This window comes from Lynx rufus, unplaced genomic scaffold (genome assembly GCF_022079265.1).
Source record: "Lynx rufus isolate CCGP_SWC_20201006 ecotype Redwood Valley unplaced genomic scaffold, mLynRuf1.p SCAF_43, whole genome shotgun sequence".
Taxonomy (NCBI): domain Eukaryota; kingdom Metazoa; phylum Chordata; class Mammalia; order Carnivora; family Felidae; genus Lynx; species Lynx rufus.
In genome coordinates, this window is record NW_025814860.1 from 76,279 (window position 1) to 98,750 (window position 22,472).

General features: G+C 56.8%; 1 protein-coding gene across 1 annotated transcript; it reads right to left on the reverse strand.

Annotated features, from left to right (window-relative positions):
* Positions 1–1,673: 1,673 nt before the first annotated feature.
* Positions 1,674–22,472, reverse strand: CCNF (cyclin F). Its single transcript, XM_047097945.1, has 17 exons — positions 22,439–22,472; positions 21,488–21,642; positions 20,159–20,265; positions 19,096–19,163; positions 17,211–17,464; positions 16,839–16,892; positions 16,084–16,188; positions 15,724–15,801; positions 13,273–13,424; positions 10,704–10,868; positions 8,819–8,942; positions 7,041–7,221; positions 6,616–6,703; positions 4,543–4,642; positions 4,339–4,466; positions 3,478–3,647; positions 1,674–2,842 (listed from the first exon to the last, which is right to left on the reverse strand). The coding sequence occupies exons 1-17, from the start codon at positions 22,452–22,454 to the stop codon at positions 2,349–2,351; spliced, it is 2,439 nt and encodes an 812-aa protein (XP_046953901.1). The 5' UTR covers positions 22,455–22,472; the 3' UTR covers positions 1,674–2,348.

The following is a 22,472-nucleotide window of genomic DNA, read 5'->3' on the forward strand; positions in this document are numbered from 1 at the left end:
GGGGGATAGATGCTAGGTGGAATGGGGGGCAAGATGCTAGCTGGGAGGAGGGGGGATAGATGCTAGCTGGGGTGTGTGTGTCAGGAGATAGATGCTAGCTGGGGGGGATAGATGCTAGGTGGGAGGAGGAGGGATAGATGCTAGTTGGGAGGGGGGATAGATGCTAGGTGGGAGGAGGGGGGTAGATGCTAGTTGGGGTGTGTGTGAATGGGGAGATAGATGCTAGCTGGGAGGAGGGGGGATACATGCTAGGTGGGAGAGTGGGGATAGATGCTAGCTGGAAGGAGTGATGAAGACAGCAGGACCAATATAATTGGGGGTAAGAAGTAGGAAAGCGAGCCCTGCAGGGACTGGGAAATCTCAGGGAGCTGGAGGGATGACAAACTGGGATCAAGGGGGTTGCTTAAAGATGGGGAGGTATCCCTTGCACAGTTGGAAGAGGGAGATGCTGCAGGAAGGGAGCTGGGGGACCCATGCAGCCAGGGGCTGGAAAGGGTGGGAGCTCAGGGCAGCCCCCCAACTGGCAGCAGCCCGTTTTCGTGCCCAGGCAGAGGAGGCGGACCGCACTCCGGTCTCAAAGGAGATTCTCCCCGAGGTCAGAGGGGACAGGAAAAGGCTCACGTCAGCATGGGCAGGCGGCATTAGGTCCGCACTGGAGTGGTGGCCTTCTACGGGTACAGGCTGGGAGACGACAGGGAAGCAGGTCCATCCAAGTTGTGTCTTGACAGTGGGCCACAGACAAGGTGGCACACAGTCAGATATACACATCGCTAGGCTGCCACTGTCCTTATCACATTTAATCCTCACAACACCCCTGTGAGGTAGGTATTGCTGCCCCAGCTTACACATGAGGAAGCCGAGGCTCACACATGCCCAGGGGCACACAGTTGACAGGAAAGGTCTGCGATCCCAATGGCGGGGTCTCTGCATTCCAACCATGCCCCGCCCAGGGCGGTCAGAATTCTCTTACAGTAGCAAGAAGACAGCTCCCACGGACATGGGGACACACACACACACACACACACACACACACACACACACAGCACCCAGAAAAGCCACCACTGAGTCGGCACCTCTGTGCGCCATAGTTCTAGTTCAAGAGCATTTGGGGGACACTCCTGACCCAGTGGTTCGTTCTGACATTTTGAGAAAAAACAAAAGCTATTGCTGCAGGGCACGTGCCTCAGTGGTCCACCCAGCTGAGGGGAGGTCAGGGTCAGGCTCAAGCAGATCCCTCTGGTGGTGTGGCTGCTGCACGCAGGAGGTGGAGGCTTGGGGGAGCCTCAGGTACCCACAGCAGATCCACCCTCCCCAACAGGTGGGGGACAGGTCCTCTAAATCTCGCTCATCTGCATCCTGGTCACCTCAGATGTTACGAATGACATTTAGATTTTTTCTGTCCAACTTCGCTGGGAAAATTCTTTTCGCCTCAAGAGTGTCAGGATAGCATGAGAGATCTGAATCAGATGTTTCTTTTTTTAGCTGAACCTAAATAAAGTTAGGAATCTCTCTCTCTCTAACTTAATATCTTCTATCTTTTTTTTTATTTCCATCTTAGAAAAATGAAGGATGGAAATAAAGATGGAGAAGAAATAGCCTAGAAATTCAGTGCAAAGAGAGGTGTTCATATGGACACCACCTGCTGGGGACACAGATCAATCACTCTGGGGGAATAGAAGGATCTCTAAAAGGAGCTGAAAGTATGGCAGGCAGGGAGCTTTGGGCAAGCCCTCAAGGCCCAGCCTGACAAGACTCTGGGCCTGCCCACCTGGTGGTCACACGCAGGCCTCGACAGTGCAGGGGCCAGGCTCCCTCAGCAGGGGACCTGCCACCCAGGGAGGAAGGGAACCAAGGTGGTACGAGGACAGTGGTGCGTGCGCTCAGAGAGGTCGGCTCCTCCGGTCACCCGAACCCCATAGATGCGGGGGGTGAGCTGTGCCAGGCCACCTGCTCACACATGTTCTCAGTGGTGAAAGCTGTCAGTTCCCGGGATGGGGCTCAGTGGGGCTGGGGACATCAGACATGGGTCAAGTTCCCCAGAGAGAGGACAGACACAAGAGGGGACAGAGAAATGGGCTTCACAGGGCGTGGCATGATTGCTTTGAGGCTAAACTTTCCAAAGGGAAGCATCGGAGTTTCTGTTCTGACTTAAGACGTTCTGACGGTTCACGTTGGGCTGCCCCGGAGAAGGAAACTTCGCATCCCGCATTCTCTCAGTTCCCTGTGTGAGAGCCACCAGGGTGCACACGGTGTCCGCCTCCGGAGCCCCCAGGCTCCCTAGTGCAGTGGCAGCCCCCCCCCCACCCCCAAGCAAACGTTGCCCGCAGCAAGTGCGGGCACTCACAGCCTCAGCAAGCAGGGCTCAGGCCCCTCTCCTCGTCCTCATCCTCCTCTTCCTCCTCCTCGCTGTGGGCAGATAGGTTTTTCCTCTTTACCTGTCGCTGGGGGGTGCTGCTCTCCAGGGGGCTTGGAGAGTGACACTGTAAACATGGCTTCTTGGCGTGCTGGCGGCAAGGCTGTGTGCCTGAGTCACTGCCCGGGGAAGGCACTGAGGTAGACCGGGGGGAGGCCCCCGAGACCCCGTCCACCGAGTCTGTGGGACTCGCGCTGCAGATGGAGGAGTACCCCGAGGTCACACTGTCCTTGCCTGGCTCCCTCCTGCCGTGGAGCAGAGGCTGGGGTCCCGGGCTCGGAGGTGTCTGGGTGCCCGGTACGTAGGCGCGCACATCCTGGCGACCACCGGCCTCCGGGCAGGCCTCCTCGTCGCTTGATTCCTGGCAGCAGTGCTGTTCTGGGTTTAGATAGACCACGGTGACGTCGAGGATGCCGCTGGGTGCCGTCACTGTGGGAGACGTGGGGAGAGAGGTGAGGCGCTGAGCACTGAGTGCCCCCTGTCCAGTCAGGACCCCCAGGGGCCCGTGTCTGGAGCTCGCTGCACAGCCCCCCGTACCGCTCTCCTTTGGGCAGGAGGTGGAGGGGGCCTCTCACGGTGACGTGGGGGACAGTAGGAAGTGACAATAAACTGATCATCAAGAATCTACTTAATCCCCAGTGGACACAAGAGCAAGCAACCGGAGAGTCAGCAGAAACGGCCAGACCTAGGGTTCCTGTGTGTTTAGCTGCCCCAAAACACAGGGATGGAGCCTCCCACAGGTGGCCCTGCAGACGTGCACAAGGCACAGAGGCCAAAAGGGCGGTGGCCGGCACACGTCACACCATGTCATGTGGGTTCCAGGCAAGGTCTCTTCCTCTTCCCCTGCCCTGGTGAGGTCCTTCCATCAACACGGGCCTGGCTGGGGCTGGACAAAGGTCATGTCTCCTCCCCAAGGGCTGAGAGGACGCCCGCCCCACCCTGGCCCTGCTGTGCTGTTCTAGGGGCTCTGCTGCCTCACGCCTGCCTGTGTGCAGACGCGCTGTCCTGCAGACGAGGCAGGGGTCTGGCGTGAGACCCCCACCCCTGGAGCCTGAGGCACTCACCGTCACCGTCCTTCTCGCCCTCGCTCTCCTGGTCACCCTCGTAGCCCGAGCAGTAGTCCAGGCTCCAGTCCAGGAAGCTGCCCAGCAGCACCTCCTCCTGGCTGGACAGCTCCGCGGTGGGCGTGGTGACGAAGCTGCCCCTGTCCTCCTGGAGGCTGTTCTCCCGCTTCCTGCAAGGTGGGAGAGCCAGGGGCCGGGTCACGGTGGGCCACAGCGTGGGAGCCTGCCCTGGCCCAGGGGCGGTGCACAGGGACGACAGGACGACACAGCTTCCCGGCTGCCTGCCCTCAGGAAGCTCACGTGACGGTCAGCACAACAGGACTTTGCAGGATCACCGGGAGTTCCTCGGGTGGGTAAGTGGGGAGGGCAACTTATCCCAGGTGGTACAGCCAGGACATGGACGCGGGGGACACGTGTGCACATGCTCGTGACACGAGGGTGGAGGTGGAGGGAGCCAGGGAAGCGCCCAGGACAGTAACCAGGCAGCAGCTGCGGGGTCAAGAGTGACAGCAGTGCTGTGGGACAGGGTGGCCGGCACACATCTGACAGGTGGCGGGGCCACAGGCTGAGCTGGGTCCACCCTGGCTCAAGACCTTCCTCCCTGAGCGGGAGCCAGGTTAAAGCAAGACGCAAGAGAGAGAGCTGCTCCGGAGGGAGAAGGTGGAGTGGCAGGCGGGCAGGATCGGGCCCGGCTGCATTTTTTGTGGGACCTGCTGCTTCTCCTTGCTACGCCTCAGGAGCCCCCTGCCTAAAAGGGGGGAATGGAGCCCCTCAGGCAGCTGCGGTGGTCACAAGGGAAGCCAGGCCCAGTGCGCAGGAGCCGACGCTGTGTTGCGCTATTGCAGAACGGGGTTCACTCACCGCTTGGTTCTTCTTCCCGACGGAGAGCTGAGGAAGGCGTGAATGTCCCCCGCGCTGAGGAAGGACGTGGGCTCCGGGCTGCCTTGCTTCACGCCCAGAGCTGCGCACAGCTGCCCGTAGCTCAGCACCTGAAACGAGGCCAGGGTTAGACGGATGAGGCCCCGGGGGCAAGCGTCTGGGGGTGGGAGGTGGGGGCGGGAGCACCTCTTCCCGGCTGATCTCTTCGTAGCGCTTGTCCTCGAATCGCTGCTTCACGGCGGTCAGAGAGACTTGCCTGTAGTCCTTGGGGGCGTCGTCGTGGAAGCTGCAAACAGAGGGACACGTGAGGGACAGCGGGGCCACATGCAGGGCTCTGGGGCATGCCTGGAGGGCAGATGGGGCACCCTGCGGCTGCACAAACAGGTAAGCGTGCAGTGACTCATGCATGACCCAGCAATTCTGCTCCCAGCAGTGTTATTCGCAGCAGCCAAAGGGGTGGAAACCCCGATGTGGTCCGTCCATGCAGCAGAATGTGATTCTAGAGGAACATTACATAGGTGACAAGCTGGCCACAAGGGGCCATGTGACGTACAATTTCATTTCTGGGAAATGTCTGAAATGTCCAGAACAGGCGAACCCACAGAGACAGAAAGCAGGGGAGTGGCTGCGGGGTTGTGGAGGGATGGGACGGATGGGCAGCACGGGCATGACTGCTGAGGAGTGCAGGGTTTCTCCGAAGGAGGAGGCGATGTTCTAAAATTGATGTAGTGATAGTCACACAACTCTGAACACAAATCGCACACTTAAAATAGTTTGTGGCGCGCCTGGGTGGCTCAGTTGGTTAAGCGTCCGACTTCAGCTCAGGTCATGATCTCACAGTCTGTGAGTTCGAGCCCCGTGTCAGGCTCTGTGCTGACAGCTCAGAGCCTGGAGCCTGTTTCAGATTCTGTGTCTCCCTCTCTCTCTGCCCCTTCCCTGCTCATGCTCTCTCGGTCTCAAAAATAAATAAAAACATTTTAAAAAAATTAAAAAAAAAAAGTTTAGTTTGTAAATAAATGTTCCCAAGTTATCTGGTGGGGAAATAAAAAACTCGGGAGGGGGGTGCCTGGGTGGCTCAGTCGGTTGAGCGTCCGACTTTGGCTCAGGTCATGATCTCACGGCTCGTGAGTTCAAGCCCCGCATCGGACTCTGTGCTGACAGCTCAGAGCCTGGAGCCTGTTTCAGATTCTGTGTCTCCCTCTCTCTCTGACCCTCCCCCGTTCATGCTCTGTCTCTCTGTCTCAAAAATAAATAAACGTTAAAAAAAAATTATTAAAAAAAAAACAAAAACAAACCAAAACTCGGGAGGGGAATAGCCTAACAACTTTTGGGAGGCAGTATCAGGTCAGCATGGTTTGCACCCCTAGTGTGAGCGGCTGTGGGGTCAGACACACACGCTGACCCCTCGACCTTCACCCGTGCTCCCCGCCCATCAGCTATGAGCGGGCACAAGAGAAAACTCATGAAGGACACGCCAGCCCCAGGAGATGCTGCCAGGCTCCTCACGGCTGGACTCACAGCTGGAGCGGGGACCAGCAGCAAGCACCGTCTATGAGGAGCAGCAGCCCCGGGGCAGGGGGTGTCTGGCCCGGACAAGCCGGCGGGGGATCCGGGGCTCAGGTCAGAGGTTGGGGTCTAGATGTTCTGGATCCCAGAGGTGTCCGAGGACAGGCAGAAAGCGGGAGCGCCCCAGGCCCGCATGCAGGGAAGAGGGCACTGAGTGCGGCCTGGCAGAGGGAGGAGGTTGCCGCGGGTTTGGGCAGATAAGCACGTGTCAGGAGCGGGGACCAGAGCAGAGGGGGAGCAGGGCCACGGCACGGGGCGATCGCGGCCGGCCGGCTCCTGAGCGAGATGACACCGTGTCCCACGCTAACACTATCAGGGGTCAGGCGGCGGGCCCCGATGTTCCCCTGCCCGTCTGCCACCTGTGGAGTGAGGCTCAGGCTGGGAGTTGTTGCACGCGCATCAAGTGTTATCACTGTGGAAACGGGCAACACGGCTGGCCTGGCGCTCTTAAATGTCAACTCTGAGACAGGCAGCACGCTGCAGAAGGTCTGTGTGTGGGCCCGCACACGAGTGAATTCCCCCCGATCCCTGAGGACACACCCTCTATGGCAGCTGCGTGGGGGGCTCATTTCCTTTCACTTAAAAAAAAATTCTTTTTTAAATGAAGTAGGCTCCACATACAACATGGGGCTTGAACTCACAGGCCCGAGTCACATGCTCTACTGATGGAGCCAGCCGGGCGCCCAGACTCACCACTTCTGATGAAGGCTCAAGACACAGGGTATGAGGTCTTCACAAGAGAACCCGGTGATGTCCCACAACCTTGTGGTCCAGGGCTGTGCTGGAGAGGAAAGCAGGAATGGGGGGGTGTTCTGACGGCCCCTCACGTCCCACTGCCCCAGTGGTTGTGTGTGGCGTTTTCTGGAGCTCAGTGTTAAAAACGCCCCACAAACAGAGCCTGCGTGCTCACTGTCAACAGTGTGGGAGATACTTAAGCTAGAACATCTCTTAATTGCACCCCCACAGAATGGCTTTTAGTCCCTTCTGGTGTCTCCTCCAGGAAAGACGGGCAATGCCTGTTCTCCCTCTCCATTGTGAGAATCGTGTCCCGCCTTCTGGAATCCCCAGTCCCTGGCTTGGCTCCTGCTGAAGAGCAGACAGGAGGGCAGGCTCCTTACTCTGTCCGTGGGTCAGCCGCGCGAGCAGCAGGGCGGCCGCGGCCAGACAGGCCGGAGCATAGGTGGCCAGGCTGGTGTGCAGCAGGGACAGCTCACACAGGAAGCCACACAGATGCTGGGTTCTTGGGGCCTCAGGGACCAGCGTCAGCAGGACGTCCTTGTAATCAACCACAGTGGGGACCTGGACGGGACCGGGAGGTGGGGTCTTGTGGGGTTTTGGCACGTGATCACGGTGGCTGGCCCCACCAGTGTTCACACTGGACACCAGGGTGTGGCGGTGATGAGCTCTAGCCCTGGCCTCTTGCCCTCTGGATCCAGGAGGACTTTCCAGAGCAGGAAGCTCAATGCCATGGAGGGGCCCTTGGTTCCTCCTGTCCCCTCCCCTGACTTCAACTCTGATTTAAAAGGAAAAAGCATAGGGCTGACTCATCTTTGACAAAGCAGGAAAGAATATCCAATGGAATGAAGACAGTCTTTTTAGCAAGTGGTGCTGGGAAAACTGGACAGGCAGAAGAAGGAACCTGGACCACTTTTACACCAGACACAAAAATAAACTCAAAATGGATGAAAGACCTAAATGTAAGACAGAAAGCCATTAGAATACTCGAGGAGAAAGCAGGCAAAAACCTCTTTGACCTTGGCTACAGTAACTTCTTACTCAACACGTCTCCGGAGGCAAGGGAAACAAAAGCAAAAATGAACTACTGGGACCTCATCAAAATCAAAAGCTGCTGCACAGCGAAGGAAACAATCAGCAAAACTCAAAGGCAACCGACAGAATGGGAGAAGGTATTTGCAAACGACATATCAGATAAAGGGCTTATATCCAAAACCCATACAGAACTTACCAAACTCAACACCCAAAAAACAAATAATCCAGCGAAGAAATGGCCAAAGGACATGAACAGACACTTCTCCAAAGAAGACATCCCGATGGCCAACCGACATATGAAAAAATGCTCAACATCGCTTATCATCAGGGAAAAACAAACCAAAACCACAATGAGATACCACCTCACACCTGTCAGAATGGCTCACGTTAACAACTCAAGCAACAACAGATGTTTGGCGAGGAGGCGGAGAAAGAGAATCTCTTTTGCATTGTTGGTGGGAATGCAAGCTGGTGTAACCACTCTGGAAAACAGCATGGAGCTTTCTCAAAAAACTAAAAATAGAACCACCCTACAACCCAGCAACTGCACTACTAGGTATTTATCCAAGGGATACAGGTGTGCTGTTTCAAAGGGACACAAGCACCCCCCATGTTTATAGCAGCACTATCGACAATAGCCAAAGTATGGAAAGAGCCCAAATGTCCATCGATGGATGAATGGATAAAGATGATGTGGTATATACACACAATGGAGTATTACTCGGCGATCAAAAAGAATGAAATGTTGCCATTTGCAGCTACGTGGATGGAACAGGAGAATATTACGCTAAATGAAATTAGTCAGAGAAAGACAAAAATCATAGGACTTCACTCATATGAGGACTTTAAGAGACAAAAAAGATGAACCTAAGGGAAAGGAAACAAAAATAATATCAAAACAGGGAGGGGACAAAAGAGAAGAGACTCTTAAATATGGAGAACAAACAGAGGGTTACTGGAGGGGGTGTGGGGGGGACGGGCTAAATGGGGAAGGGGCATCAAGGAATCTACTCCTGAAATTATTGTTGCACTACATGCTAACTTGGATGTAAATTAAAAAACAAATAAATAATAAAAGAAAATAAATACATAAAACTAAAAAAGGAAACGGCAAACGGCCACTTACTCGAATCCTCCCTTCCAGGGCAGAGATGATCTCTCCCATCATCCTCACCAGGTCTTCATACTTGTAGGTGTTGTCCGTGAGCCAAACTGCCTCTCGGATTGTCAGGATCTCTCTGCTGATGAACCTAGAATGTCAAGAAGGGGTCTGAGCACGGAGTCTGCTATCCTTGCAGGCCACGGTCACATGAGGCCCCAATGCCAGAGGGGTCAAAGAGCGAGAGGACCCGAAGAGGTCGTGTGGCCTGGCCTAAGGGTCTGCGGAGGAGGAGGGACCAAGGCTGGCAGTGGGAGTGGCCGGGCTGCCAGGCACGCAGGCGTTTCTGTGAAAGGCACCCACGAACGACCTGCCCGGTTGATCCTCTTAATGACCTGAGGATGACAGCAGCTTCTACGGAGCAGAAACAACAGTTTAGACCCAGAAGGCAGGTGAGCCGGCAGAGCCGGAGCTGCGGGGTGTCTGAAGGTCTGTGCTCAGCATGGGGTCTGGCCGCAGGAATCCTGGGTGTCCCTCGTCAGCCAGCCACCCTGTTCTCTCCTCTGCAGCAGCACCAGGGAGCAGGGAGCGTGCCGGTCCGGTGACCTGCCGGGAAGGGAGCAGGGCCCGGCCCGTGGCCGCTCCGTCCTGGGGGCCCTGCAGCCGGCCCGCTTGCCGTCAGCTTGACAGAGCGAGATGGGAGGTGTGGGGACTGCAGGTGCACGAGGCACGGGGCCGGAGCGGGGCCGATGGGGGCTGGGCACATGGAGCACTCAGGGAGAGGCTGAGGCAGGCGCTGCCCTGAGCAGGGGTGGGGCATCTCCTCTAGGATCTTCTTAAAAAACATCTCGCCACTGGCCCATCGGTGGTCCGGGATTTTGGTGACTGATGGCTAGGATGTAATTACCCTGCTCAAACATGAGAAGGCGGGGCCTGTCTGTTCAGCCACCTCTGGTGACGCTGGGTCCACCGAGCACGCCGGGCGCGGGGGGAAGGTTGGCGTGTGGCTGCCTGCTGGCGGCCCCGAGGCCATGCTGGTCTACAGACCACAACTCCAGCTCTCGTCACGGCCATGTGACCAAGATTGCTGCAAGTGGTCACGCTGGCCTCAGGGGCCACGGGGGATGGCAGAGAGTAAGACGGGAGCTGGGGCTCTCCGTGACCTTGTGACATGGGAAAACTACCCCAACGGCATCGGCCTGGAGCCCTTGTCTCTGGGTCACTAAGCAAGAGAAGTTGGCGTCTCGTTCACGCCGCCACGTGTGGCCACCTGTGCCTCACCCCCCAAGGTCTACAGAGCAGGACGGTCAGCCTGCAGAGCCCTGCCCAGGGGGACCGGCAGGCCATGTGGGGGTGTCTGGTGTAGGGAAACAAGGACACGCACGATGTGTGGTGCAATCACTGTCCACACCGCTTCTGAAGGTAAAGGCGGGCTAACAGGTACTGGCTGAAGGGCCGCAGGTTTAGGTAAAAGGGAAGATGGTTCCGTTGGAAGAGTCCGAGCCGCCGGAGTGCAGGCAGCTGTGTAAGGAGGTGCGCTGTCTATGTGGTGGGGGTCAGCTGGGGGCGTGAGACCACCAGTTGCAGGTGTCTGACGACACAGGCTTGAGAACTGGACTGCCGCGAAGTGGTCTCTCCCTGACCTCGGGACCCCGGGGCAACCCACTGGGCCCGTCCCTCGGTGCCATGTACTCCTCAGGAGCCAGGGGAGGAGGGGCCCGGCCTGAACCTGCCCGAGCGAGGCCCAGTTCTGGGGTCCTGCTCGCCAAAGTTCAAGTCTGCCATCCCCACGTGGGAGAACTATGCTGTGTGGGCACTCCCTAAAATTAAGACCCCCATCTAATGAGGTGGGACACTGAAAGGCCAGCCTGTCGCGTGTCATCCCACAGGCCCTGCCCCGGGGGCCCCGTACCGGGTGCAGATGACCATGCAGGCGATGCCCAGCAGCTGGAGCCTGTACCGAGGCACGAGCCTCCTCCGCAGGTACCGGTCCACGCACTCCACAGTCAGGTGCAGGCACAGGCTCGTGAAGTCCTTCATGGTGGCCACCTCCACCAGCCAGTCAATCAGGATGTACCTGCAGGGAGAGCACCGGCTCTGGAAACTCGGGCGCACATTTGTGAGCGTCCCATTCTCGCCTGGCCCGTCCGTCCTGAGGGAGCGAGCAGGTCTTCCGCAGCATTGCCCGTTGACCCAGGAACTTGTCCCAGCCTCAGGTGCGGGGCAGGCCCCAGCTCTCCCACCTTTGTCCTTGGGAGGAAGCTGGGCTCACACATCTGTGTACCCTGCCTTCTCCCACAGCCACTGCCAGGTACCGAATGAGCCCAGACACAGGTCAGGGGTAAGGTGGGTCCACCTGGTAGAGTGGGGACGGACAAAGATCCCAGGAATGGGGAAAAGTCGCTTGAAGGGAGCAAGACCTGTGGCCCTCCTGCAAACCCACATTCTCCCCGAGGAGCAGCTCACCCATGGGGTCATTTCTCACGACCCTCTGCTGCGAGGAAAGAGCTGGCAAGAAGCTAAAGGGGGAGGATGCATGGAGCCTGGCAGAGGTTCTCGGGCAACTCTGATCCAGCAACTCTGACGGAGCTGACAGATGCAGGGTCCTCCTCGAGGGGCTAAACCCAGGGCCAGAGACATCACGCAGGAGGGCTGGGGGCCACGGCAAGGACACCCCGGTAGAGTAAGTGCCTTTCTGAACAAAAGAGAGGAGACACGGGTCTCTAAGCAGAGGGGAAAGAGGGACCAGAAGTGAGAGAGCAAAGGAAGATGAAGCTGTGGGTTCTGGGCAAATGTTCCAGGTGCCAGGCAGAAGCACCTGTCATAGGCAGAGGGGAGGAGGGAAGGGTGGGGCCGAGGTGGTGGAAGAGAATGGGGAAGAAGAGGAACCTGTGTTTCCTCCAGGACGAGGAAGACCACTCGAGCGCCAGGTGTTTGGAGCTTAGACCAGCCACTACGGGAACAGAGAGGAAGCTGCCTTACCCGACTCAGCAACATTAACGATTTGAGTTACGAAAACAAACCGAGCAAATTGTGTACTTCAAAATGGCTTAGATCTGGGGCACCTGGGCGGCTCAGTCCGTTGAGCATCTGACTCTTAATTCCAACTCAAGTCATGATCTCACGGTTCGCTGGGATGGAGACCAGTGTGGGCATCTGTGCTGACGGCACGGAGCCTGCTTGGGATATATTCATTCTCTCTCTCTCTCTCTCTCTCTCTCCCCCTCTTTCTCTGCCCACATATGCAATCTCTCCCCAAATAAACAAACTTAAAAACACAAATAAAAAAACAAAAATGGCTAAATTTGAAACACCATGTGACACGTCAATGACTCCTCAGTGTAAAAACAGAGGTGGCTGTTGCCCGGTACAGAGGAAAATAAAAAGTTCAACTCAAAGACTGAAATGATACTACTATTTCATTTAAAAACTATATATATATATCAGTCCTCATAAGGAATAAAGTGCGCCCTCCCCCGCCAAAAACAGAAGAGCAGCAGCCCCAAGAAAGGGCCGATAGGGAGGGGCACACGGTGTTCTCCATGCACACCTAACAGAAGGAAGGACAGCTGGGCGAGGAGGGCGCTGCCACCAGCACTGGCACAGGGTTCAAAAGCATGACAGCTTGATGACATTTGATGCAGCAGCAAAGGACGACCCACCCCTGCACTGTGTGCAGATCAAGCCTCTCCAGCAAGGCCTGATCCTTTTATTTTAATTATTTTCTTAAAGTTTGTTTATTCTGAGAGCGACAGAGCCAGCGTGAGTGGGGGAGGGAGAGAATCCCAAGCAGGCTCCACACTGACCGCACAGAGCCCAGTGTGGGCCTGAAACCGACTCACTGTGAGATCACGACCTGAGCCGAAACCAAGAGTCGGAGCCCCCCAGGTGCCCTGAGGCCTGGTTGGTTTAAATGTAAATGTCCACTGAGCAATTATTATGAGCTGGGCGTCGTCTGCCGGAGTGTAGCCAGAGCCTCATCGTTATAAATCCAAAGTGTATTTGAAATCTTGTTCGGGCTTAAAAAATGGTCTGCATTTTCCACTTTACTTGCTAGCATATTCTGCGTCTGAGTGAAAAACCTTGGGGGTGAGCGGGCTGCAGGAAGAGGCAGGGTGCGAGGGCTGGACACTGCCCGAGAAGTCACGCTTGACAGCCACGGACCCTCCTGCACCACACCAATCCTCACTTGAGGTGGTTGTTTGGCGGCCAAAACTGGGCATATGGATCCCCTCACTTTAGAAAGACACTTAACATGCTTTCACACATCCTGAGGCTTAAAAAGCAACTCTGGAGCACGGACATGGGGGATGTTTGCTCTTCAAAGCCCCGGATAACTAAGGCATCGCTGGCTTTAGAAAACCACACACACACACACACACACACACACACACGCACACCACACGACGGCCCCGTCATCTGGGTGCCCGGCGGTCACTCTGCCCCCACCCCAAGCAGACGCCCTCCCTCAAGGGCCTCACCTCATCGTGTCGCTGAGTCCCTTCTGCACGGAGAAGACCTGCTGCTTGCTGACGGCACGGGAGGCCTGGAACAGCCGGCGCGCGACCCCGTCGGCGACCTTCCCCTCCAGTCCGAGCTGGCCCCCGTTCGCACAGGCTTTGGCTAACGACAGCTGTGGGACACACAGGCGTGTGAGCAGGAAGCCTCAGCCTGCCGGGGGAGAATTGTGGGTGCACAGCGGTGCTGACGCCTCAGCCCCCTGGAAACAGCGCGCCTCAGGTTTTGACTGTTCTTTTCGAAATAAATGGCGTATCTCGTGATAACATGTCTTAAAGGGGACGAAATGTGCACCACGGGGTCAGCACAGCAAAGCAGCCAAAGCTGGTTGGAGGCTCAGGTGATCCGGCTTTCGTGTGTGTTTTTTTTAAAGTTTATTTTGAGAGCGAGCGAGCACGTGCAGGCGCACTCAGGGGAAGGGCAGAGAGGATCCCAAGCAGGCTCCACACCATTAGCACAGAGCTCAGTGCAGGGCCCCATCTCATCAACTGTGAGATCGTGACCTGAGCCAAAATCAAGAGTTGGATGCTTAACCAACTGAGCCAGCCAGGTGCCCTTCAGATGACCTGGCTTTAAAACCTGGATCTGGGGGCGCCTGGGTGGCGCAGTCGGTTAAGCGTCCGACTTCAGCCAGGTCACGATCTCGCGGTCCGTGAGTTTGAGCCCCGCGTCGGGCTCTGGGCTGATGGCTCGGAGCCTGGAGCCTGTTTCCGATTCTGTGTCTCCCTCTCTCTCTGCCCCTCGCCCATTCATGCTCTGTCTCTCTCTGTCCCAAAAATAAATAAACGTTGAAAAAAAAAATAAAAAAAATAAAACCTGGATCTGTGTGCCATCGCAGGCACACTGGGGAAAAACGCTCTGTGCCTCAGTTTCCGTTCTCGTGAAGCTATGGTGACACCGCTGTGCACAGGCCCCGCTGGCACCCTCTAGGCCCCTGAGACTAACTAGCAACCGTTTCTAGACACTTTCCTTCCAGATGTCCCTACACATTTGTAACTGTGTCCACGCATTCCAGATCACAGCACACGTACGTTTTATCTCTTTGCTCACCTAACAATAATACGGCTCCTTGCGACATAAACGCCTGGAAGCACGTTTCGAGTGTCTTCCTGGCGCGTGTTCACTACTTCGTGGAACATCTCTGTGCAGCCATTGTCGTGCTTGCCCTGCCTGCACAGGGCGGCTGTGCCAAAGTCTCTCGCTTCTCCCGCCCAAGTATTCTCTGAAAGGGCTGCACCGATTTTCACACCAGCTAAGAGAATGTTGTTCTAGTGCACCTCTGCCGGCAAAAACTGCTACCGTTAAAAATGCATATTTTCAGAAGTTAACAGCTATACACTCAACGTGTACAGAAAAAAAGATACCTATACACCTATCATTCGTTAACGTGAGCAGCCACAATCTCGTTTGAATGTGGGGTCAAACACTCCTGGGTTCTGACCGTTTCTTTTCTGTTTTTTTTTTTTGAGAGCGACAGAGAGAGAGGATTCCACGCAGTCTCCACCTCCACATCGTTAGCACAGAGCCCGATGCGGGGCTCAAATTCACGAACCATGAGATCATGACCTGAGCTAAAGTCAGATGCTTAACCGACTGAGCCCCCCAGGTGCCCCTGACCAGCTATTTCTATTTCCTCTTCTCTGGGAATGTATGGAGACCCTCTGAACGTTTACTGGAATACTACTATTCTTACTGATTAGTTTGAGCTTCTAAGAAAACCACATGGCTCATTGTCACGTTTACTATGAATTCGCTGACTGCCTCAGGTGTAGCCATTACACTGCTCTGTCACACGTCAGGCTGGGCCGTCTACCACTTTATCATATCTTCCCTTTTAAGGGCAGATGGCTCTCCACCAGTCAGTTGGTGGGGTGACAACAATCTGAGTTTCTACCTGCTTGGCCAAGGGGGACTTCCTCTGATTTGTCTTCAACAACAATTCTTTACGGCTGCAACAGGAGGGCATCTGGGGGACACCAACTGCAAATCCCCCACGTGCTGGTTCTAACACTGATGTCTCGGTGAGCAGGTCAAGCGACAAGAACAGGAGAACGTTCCACACACCCACCTGCTCCCAGAAGACTCCCCATCTGTGGCCACAGCACCCCCTCCAGGACAACTTTGGGGAGGGACAGGAATGTTACCAGCAGACGGAGTGCACCCGCACTTAAGAATGAAGAGGCCGGACGGCCGGCTTAGGGGCAGTGGGCTTGGAGGCGACGGGGTGCTGGGCAGAGATGAAGGAAACCCTTCCAGGCTCTCCTCCCTGCACACCCCAGAGCTAAACTCCCGTAAGGCCTGCGGCTGGCCCTGGGTCAGTCTTCCTGCCTACAAATGGGAGCCCGGGTGGTATCGGCCCGGCGGTCCCCACGGGAGGAGGCAGAAGAAGTTAGATAGGCGGGCTCCCGCCTCACCTGTGCTTCCCAGCAGCCTTTGGCAGCGTAGTCCCTGAGTTTCCGGAAGCTGTGGAGGCATCGTCCAGGATCGGACATCTGTCAACGGGAGGAAGTCACCATGTTTTTATACAGCTGTCTCTGGAGAACTCAGAACCAACCCACGGGGCTCTTACATGTTCCTCCCGACACCCCCAGGGGTCCACAGCTCGGTGTTCTTCCCAGCCCCTCGTCCCCCAAGTGACCGTGGTCGTTGGGAGCAGCTATGGGAGCGGCCTGCCGACCGCGGCTTCTGGTGCCCCGGGAGTTGCCCAAGGACCCCTGTTCCGGCAGAACCTGCACCATCGGTACACCACCCTCCCTACCCCGGGGGCCACTCACGTCCGTCCTCCTGTCACGTTCCCACAGGAGGTACGAGCTGGCCAGACAGCCCTGGCGAGCAGACTCTTCAAACAGGTCCCGGGCCTGCTGCTTCCGCTCTGCATCCTGGAGCAAACCCAAGCACGGTGCACTCTCCTCTCACCCCTTCTGCGGAGTCACCCTACTCGCCACCTCTCAGGAACCACCTCCGTGGCTCTTACTTAATAAAGCGAGTTAACTAAATGGGAGTAGGAGCGACCTCTCTACAGACGTGCGCTTGGACAATGACCAGGAGAGCGAGCTTCTGAGCTCCGCCTCCCAGGCCCTGTGTCCTCCCAGATGACATTTGCATCTGGCTGGGCCCCGGAGCCCTAGCTCTGCTCTGGGCCACCGGCCAGTCAGCCCTGCACACCAGGCCTCCCAGATACGGACGCTGGGGGCTTTCTCAGGGCTCCTCCCTGTCCTTGATCACTCTCAGCGCCCCTCCCCGCTTTAACAGAAAGCCTCAAGTGCAACGAGGCCCGTGGGAAGAGCGGGAGGGGCTGCCCGCGGCGCACTCAGGTGCTCTGCCCACTCCACTGCGCTGCCGGCTCAGGGTTCACACCCCGCACAGCCTCTCCTGCTTCCCACTCGCCTCCTGGTCCTTGCTGTGTGCGACCACCAGAAGGGTGAGCAGCACGGAAGCGCGGGCCCGTGCTCCACGGCTCCGTGTGCTCACTGGGGCCAGGGACACATCACCCAGCACAGGGTCCAAGTGGACGGACCAATGGACTCACCTCAAAGAGACTCAGCACTCTCCCCAGGCAGTGCAGTATGGATGCTCTGTGAGTCTGAGACAACAGGAGGGAGAAGCGTGATCACCAGCGGAAAAGGAAATTCCAGCTGGCCACCCTTCCCCGTCTACGCGTTCTCGTGGCCCCTGCCTGGACCCCTGCCGCACCGGGGACCGCTCCCTGATTCCGGGCCTCCGGGAGCCTCGGTCCTGTATTTCTAGCCCAACCCCCCACGTGACTCCCTGGGAGTACCAGCTCTGAGGTTTCCCGTCCCGCTGGCTCATCTGCAACCTGCCCCCACGCCCACACTCTCGATTTTCTGCACCTCCACTGTCCGGGGCGTCTGGCTTCACACCGTCCAGCGTCTCCACTCACCCTGTGCGGCTCGGACCGCCCGGCATGCGGGCCCCACGCGTGTTCCTCGCCGGGACTCACTCCCTGCAGCTGGCACTCTGCCCTGAGGCTCTCGTGAACCACAGCCTTGCAGCAGCTTCCAGACACCGACCACGGAGGGCGGATGAAGAGCCAGATGAAGGGCGTGCTGCCCGCATTCAGTTGCTCGGCGAGACTGAAGAAGCGAGAGGCCTTCAGGCCGTTCACTTCCGCACGGGCTTCGTCAGACACAGAAACTGCGGAGATGGACAAGGTGTTAACCCAGGGTTGTCTCTGGAGCACAGGTGCACAGCGTGCTCCGTGGTCTTTTCTGGAAGTCTAAACGCTCACGCCAGGGGCGCCTGGGTGGCTCAGCCAGTTAAGCGTCTGATTTCAGCCCAGTTCGAGCCCCACATCAGGCTCTGTGCTGACAGCTCGGAGCCTGGAGCCTGCTTCAGATTCTGTGTCTCCCTCTCTCTCTGCCCCTCCCTCACTCCCTCCCCCCCGCCCTCAAAAGTAAATAAACATTAAAAAATAAAATAAAAGCTCACGCCAGCTGCTGGTGCATAAGGAGAGCGGAGCCTCACAAGACGGGGACCCCGCGCCTTTTCTTCTCTACGCTGTGGGTCACCTGCCCCGGCTGGGGTCCTCCCGGAAGCCTGGGTTCTGAAGGTCTGGGAAGATGCCCCCACAGAGGCGTCACATGCCCACCCACCCTCCCTCCTGCAGGGAGCAGTAGCCTGGACTTCAGCTAAAGGGTATGGTGTTTCTTTTAGGGGTAATGTTCCAAATTTGGATGTTGGTGATGGCTGCACAACTCTGCAAATACAGCAAAACCCACCAGACTGGACTTGAGATGGGGGAAGTGTATGGTATGTGAGTTAGGCCTGGGAGTCACTGTGGGATAGGGGGGTGGGGCAGGGGCACCTCTGGGACCTGGAGGAGGACTGCCCATTGTCTCTATCAGTCACGACCCCGTCAACCAGCCCAATAGGGGCTACCTCTCAGCAAGATGCCAGACGTTTTACAGACAGAAAAATAGCGGCTACCGCCAAATGTTTATGCACTTTGGGAGCGGGGACTGGACAGACCGCAGGCTGGTTCTGTGTGCTAAGCAAAGAGGTAGGCACTGGGAGAGGAGAGGGCCACACAGGTTCTTTCTCCCACGGAGCACCTGCTCCATGGGGGTGAAGGAGATGGGCACCAGGCTGGCTCTGACCTGCTTGTACCTGCCTTCCACTGGAGCCTGGGCTACTGTGTCACTGATGCCCTGTAGCGTAAGGCACGCTTTGCTTGCTGCCCCAGAGTGTCACGGGGGACCTGCGGCCGAGCAGAGGAGCCAGCATCTACCCGTGGGCAGTGGGTTAATGGGACGGAGCGGGGGGGCCGCTGGGGGGAGGCTGGCTTGCTGGAGTAGCCCCCATCCTGAGTCTCTGCTGACTGGGACTAAAACATTTGTTAAAACAAGGTTTGTTAAAATAATTAAAGCGTACGGAATCAAAGTTGATCAGCGGGCCCCACAGCAGGGCACCCCTGGGCACAAGCTCCCAAGGGGAGACGGCGAGGCAGACTGCCAGACGTGGCAAGAGTGATGACGGAATGCTGACCCTGGGAAGGGCTCATGCTTCTCCTAAAACATCCATGCTGGGGCGCCTGGGTGGCTCAGCTGGCTACGTGACTGACTTGGGTTCAGGTCATGATCTCGAAGTTTGTGACTTTGAGCCCCGCGTCGGGCTCTGTGCTGACAGTGCGGAGTCAGCTTGCGATTCTCTCTCTCTCTGCTCCTCCCCCATGCTCCCTCTCTCAAAATCAACAAATAAACTTAAAAAATGAGTGAAATACCAATGCCAAGTGGGGCAAGGTCAGCCCCGGCCCCGCGAGGACTTACGGCCTTCGTTGTAGAGGTAGGCTATCCCCAGCTTCACAGCGGCTTCAAAATTTCCCTTTTCGGCAGCCCTAGACCATTGAAAACATAAAATGTCACCTGATTTCATTCCTTACGGCTTATGTGCCATCACATCACTTGAAGGTAGGACACCTGATTTTTAACTGAGAACTTTTTAGGTAATACAGTTGAATGTCAATTATCCACGTCAGGCTGTGACACGGATGGACCTTAAAAACATGCTAAGCAGAAGTCGTCAGCCACAGAAGGCCACATGTTGCACAACTCTGCTTATGCGAACTGTCTGCAACAGACAAATCCATACACAAGAAGGCATATTAGGGGTCGCCAGGGGCAGGAGAATGCAGGGAGAACGGAGTCACCGCTAACGTCCACCTCTATTCATTTTGACTTTGTTTGGGGGTAACGAGAATGTTCTGAAGTTAGTGGTGACGGCTGCACAACTCTGAATGTATGAAAAGCCACCGTGTAGCACACTTAAATGGATGAACCATACAGTATGTGGCTTATGTCTCCGGCGGCCTGACTGGAACCACTGGCACGCCTGAGTGGCAGGTGTGGTCACTGGCACGCCGGGGCCCACAGGCCAAGGGGCTCACGCCTGCTCTGCCCTCCCTCTGGGGCCCAACTCCAGCAGGACGATGGCATCAGCCAGGGAGCAAAATGCAGTAGGAGTTAAATCACACAGTTTTGATTTGAAGAAAAAAGAAAAGAGCATTAGGTGAAATTGCCACATGCAGGTGACCTGTAGCTGAGTCATGCAGACTGGTCCCAGCCCAAGTGAGACCCTTCAGAAGCACGACAGGAACTAATGAGTCAGGCTGTGCTGGTGGCACAGATGGCCAATGACTGTGCTGTGCGTGACTAGGTGGGTGACGCTGACAGTCCTCAGTCACTCCCTGGGTGGGAGGGGGGCGGTGAGGCGCTGGCGAAGGCGACAACAAGAAGGAAACCCTTCCCACGTCAGGCCCTGGGACACAGGCTGGCATGCCAGGGCGGCCCAAAGACAGGGGAAAACTGAGCTGTTCTCAAGGTGCAAAGATACCTTTCAAAGAGCTTCAGGTTCTTTGGAGAAGGCCACAGCTCCTGGAAGCTGGCACACGCCCACACACTGGCGTGGCTGTCCACCAGGTTCTTCAGGTGAGAATGCACCTGCAAAGAGGGGGAGCGAGCGGGGTGGGGGGCTGATCAGGGGTCCTCCCGGAGGCCCGGCTCCTGGAGCTCTTGAGGACAGGACACAGACAGATGGGGTGTTCCTCCCCACCCCGGCAGTAAAGGTCCCCCCTTCGAGTAGAAGAAACAAGTTTCTCTGTGGCTGTAAAGGAGTAATGGGGGACACAGTGGGACTAGAAGGGGGAATGAGTACAAACACTGAGAAAGAGGGGGTGATCCCCCCGTAAGGGTGTCTGCAAGGGTCAGGGAAACTGATGCTAACAGGAGAAAGGGAAATGGACATTTGCTCTGTGCTTCTCTGCCCTCTCCTCTGCCTCGGGCCTGGCTCATGGGAACATGGCCGGAGCCTAGAAGTCACCAGAGGCTCTAGGAAAAGACCGATAAGTCACCTGAGTGGCTGAGTGTCCAAATCTTTTTATCGGCTCAGGTAGTGATCCCAGGGTTGTGAGTTTGAGTCCTGCATACGCTCTGCGCTGAGCGTGGAGCCTGCTTGGGATTCTCTTTCTCCCTCTCTCTCTCTGCCCCTCCCCCAGGTACATACACACACTCTCTCTCCCCTCTTTCAGAATAAACAGGTATTAAAAAAAAAAATTAAAACGTAATACCACCCTGGACAGAGGCAGGAAGCGGGCCGGCTGGGAGCTCTGAACACAGGTGAGCATTTCAAGCATTAAAGTTCCCACTGCCATTGAAAACTCAGCACCCGTGGATATTACGACCACAACGGAGGTGGCTTTGGGAGCGCGAGAAACAGGTACCTGTTGGGAGTTTTCCCACAGATTTGCTGTATGGCCTTGATTCAGTTGCTCAGGATGAGGCTGCACCAACATCCATCAACTAACTCGCAGGGACCCTTTCAGGGCTCCACGTGACGGGAGATTTGTCCTCGAGAATATATTTGTGCTCTTTTTAATACTATCTTATTTCTTGAGGGGTGAGAATTTCACTGCCACAAATCTCACTGTTAAAATAAACATTGCAGCAAACACAACCAAAACTTGGTGTGCTATGTTTCCACTTTGCTGCTTGCCTGCAGTGGGGACCACAGCGTCTGTTAACAACATCACCCTTGTGGCCTCTGCCCTCCTTTGTAGCCAAAATTTTGTTCCAACATTTAAGAACAGGGAGCCTTGATGGCATAACCAGCAGGTTAGTGACACCAGTAAGCTGCGACTGGCGCTATTTTCATCCTGCAACTTACAGCTCGGACAGCGAGGATGTCCCCCACAGAGAGCCATTTCAGGATATGAAAGAGCACATCTTCAGGGAGGCTCAGGATGGTTAGGTTTCGGGGTCTCCTCCTTATTCTCCGCTTTGTAGGGTAACAGAAACACTTGGCACACCTGCAGTGGATGACTGAAGAAAAACGGCACAATGGTCCGGGTGATGGGCTGGAAAGGAGCGGGCTGACAGTCACTGTCCCCCCCCCCCCCAAAAAGAACCAGCCACATGCCTACTCCCCAACATTAAGGGAATAATGGTAGCTGAGTTCCGTCAGACGTCACCATTCATTCCAAAATTCAATAAACACGTATGGTGAATAGCAGATAATCATGGAACTTGGCCAGCGGGAAAAGGGGCAGCAAGGCTGAGGAGGTCTCCCGCATCTCACGCTCAGGGAAGCCGCTCGGACCCGTGCCCACGTCTGCTTCTATTTGCACACAGGGCTACACGGAAGAAGTCCCTCACCGGCAGGCACCTGGCCTCCTACCCGCTGCCCCCCTGCAAGACCCCCTCCGCAGGCCTTCCTACCCTGCCCGGCCCTGCCCCTGGGTCACCTACCAGCAATTAACGGGCTGCGACGGCCCCACGCACCCGCGGGGTGACCGGCGCCCACCGAGCACCTGGATGTGACCACCACACCCTCCTGACCCCGGGACTCTAGGTCGCACGCGGACTCGCTTAGCGGCCACGGTAACAGCTAGCGAAAGGGCGGCCGCGCTCACCGTCCACCGACAGGTGCGGAGCCCCGCGCGGGGCGTTCACTCCAAGCCCACCCGCCCCCGCGGCGGCGCCGGGCATTTAAACCGCGCGCCGGGCGGGCGCCATCGGGAAGCCTCGCGCGCCGGGCCGAAGGGCTGGAGCCGCCCCGCTCGGTGTCAGCCCGCCGAGCCCCCCGCCCCCGCCCCCGCCGCCCGCGCCCCACACTCACCGCCGCCGCTCCCCATCACCGCCGCCGTAGCCGC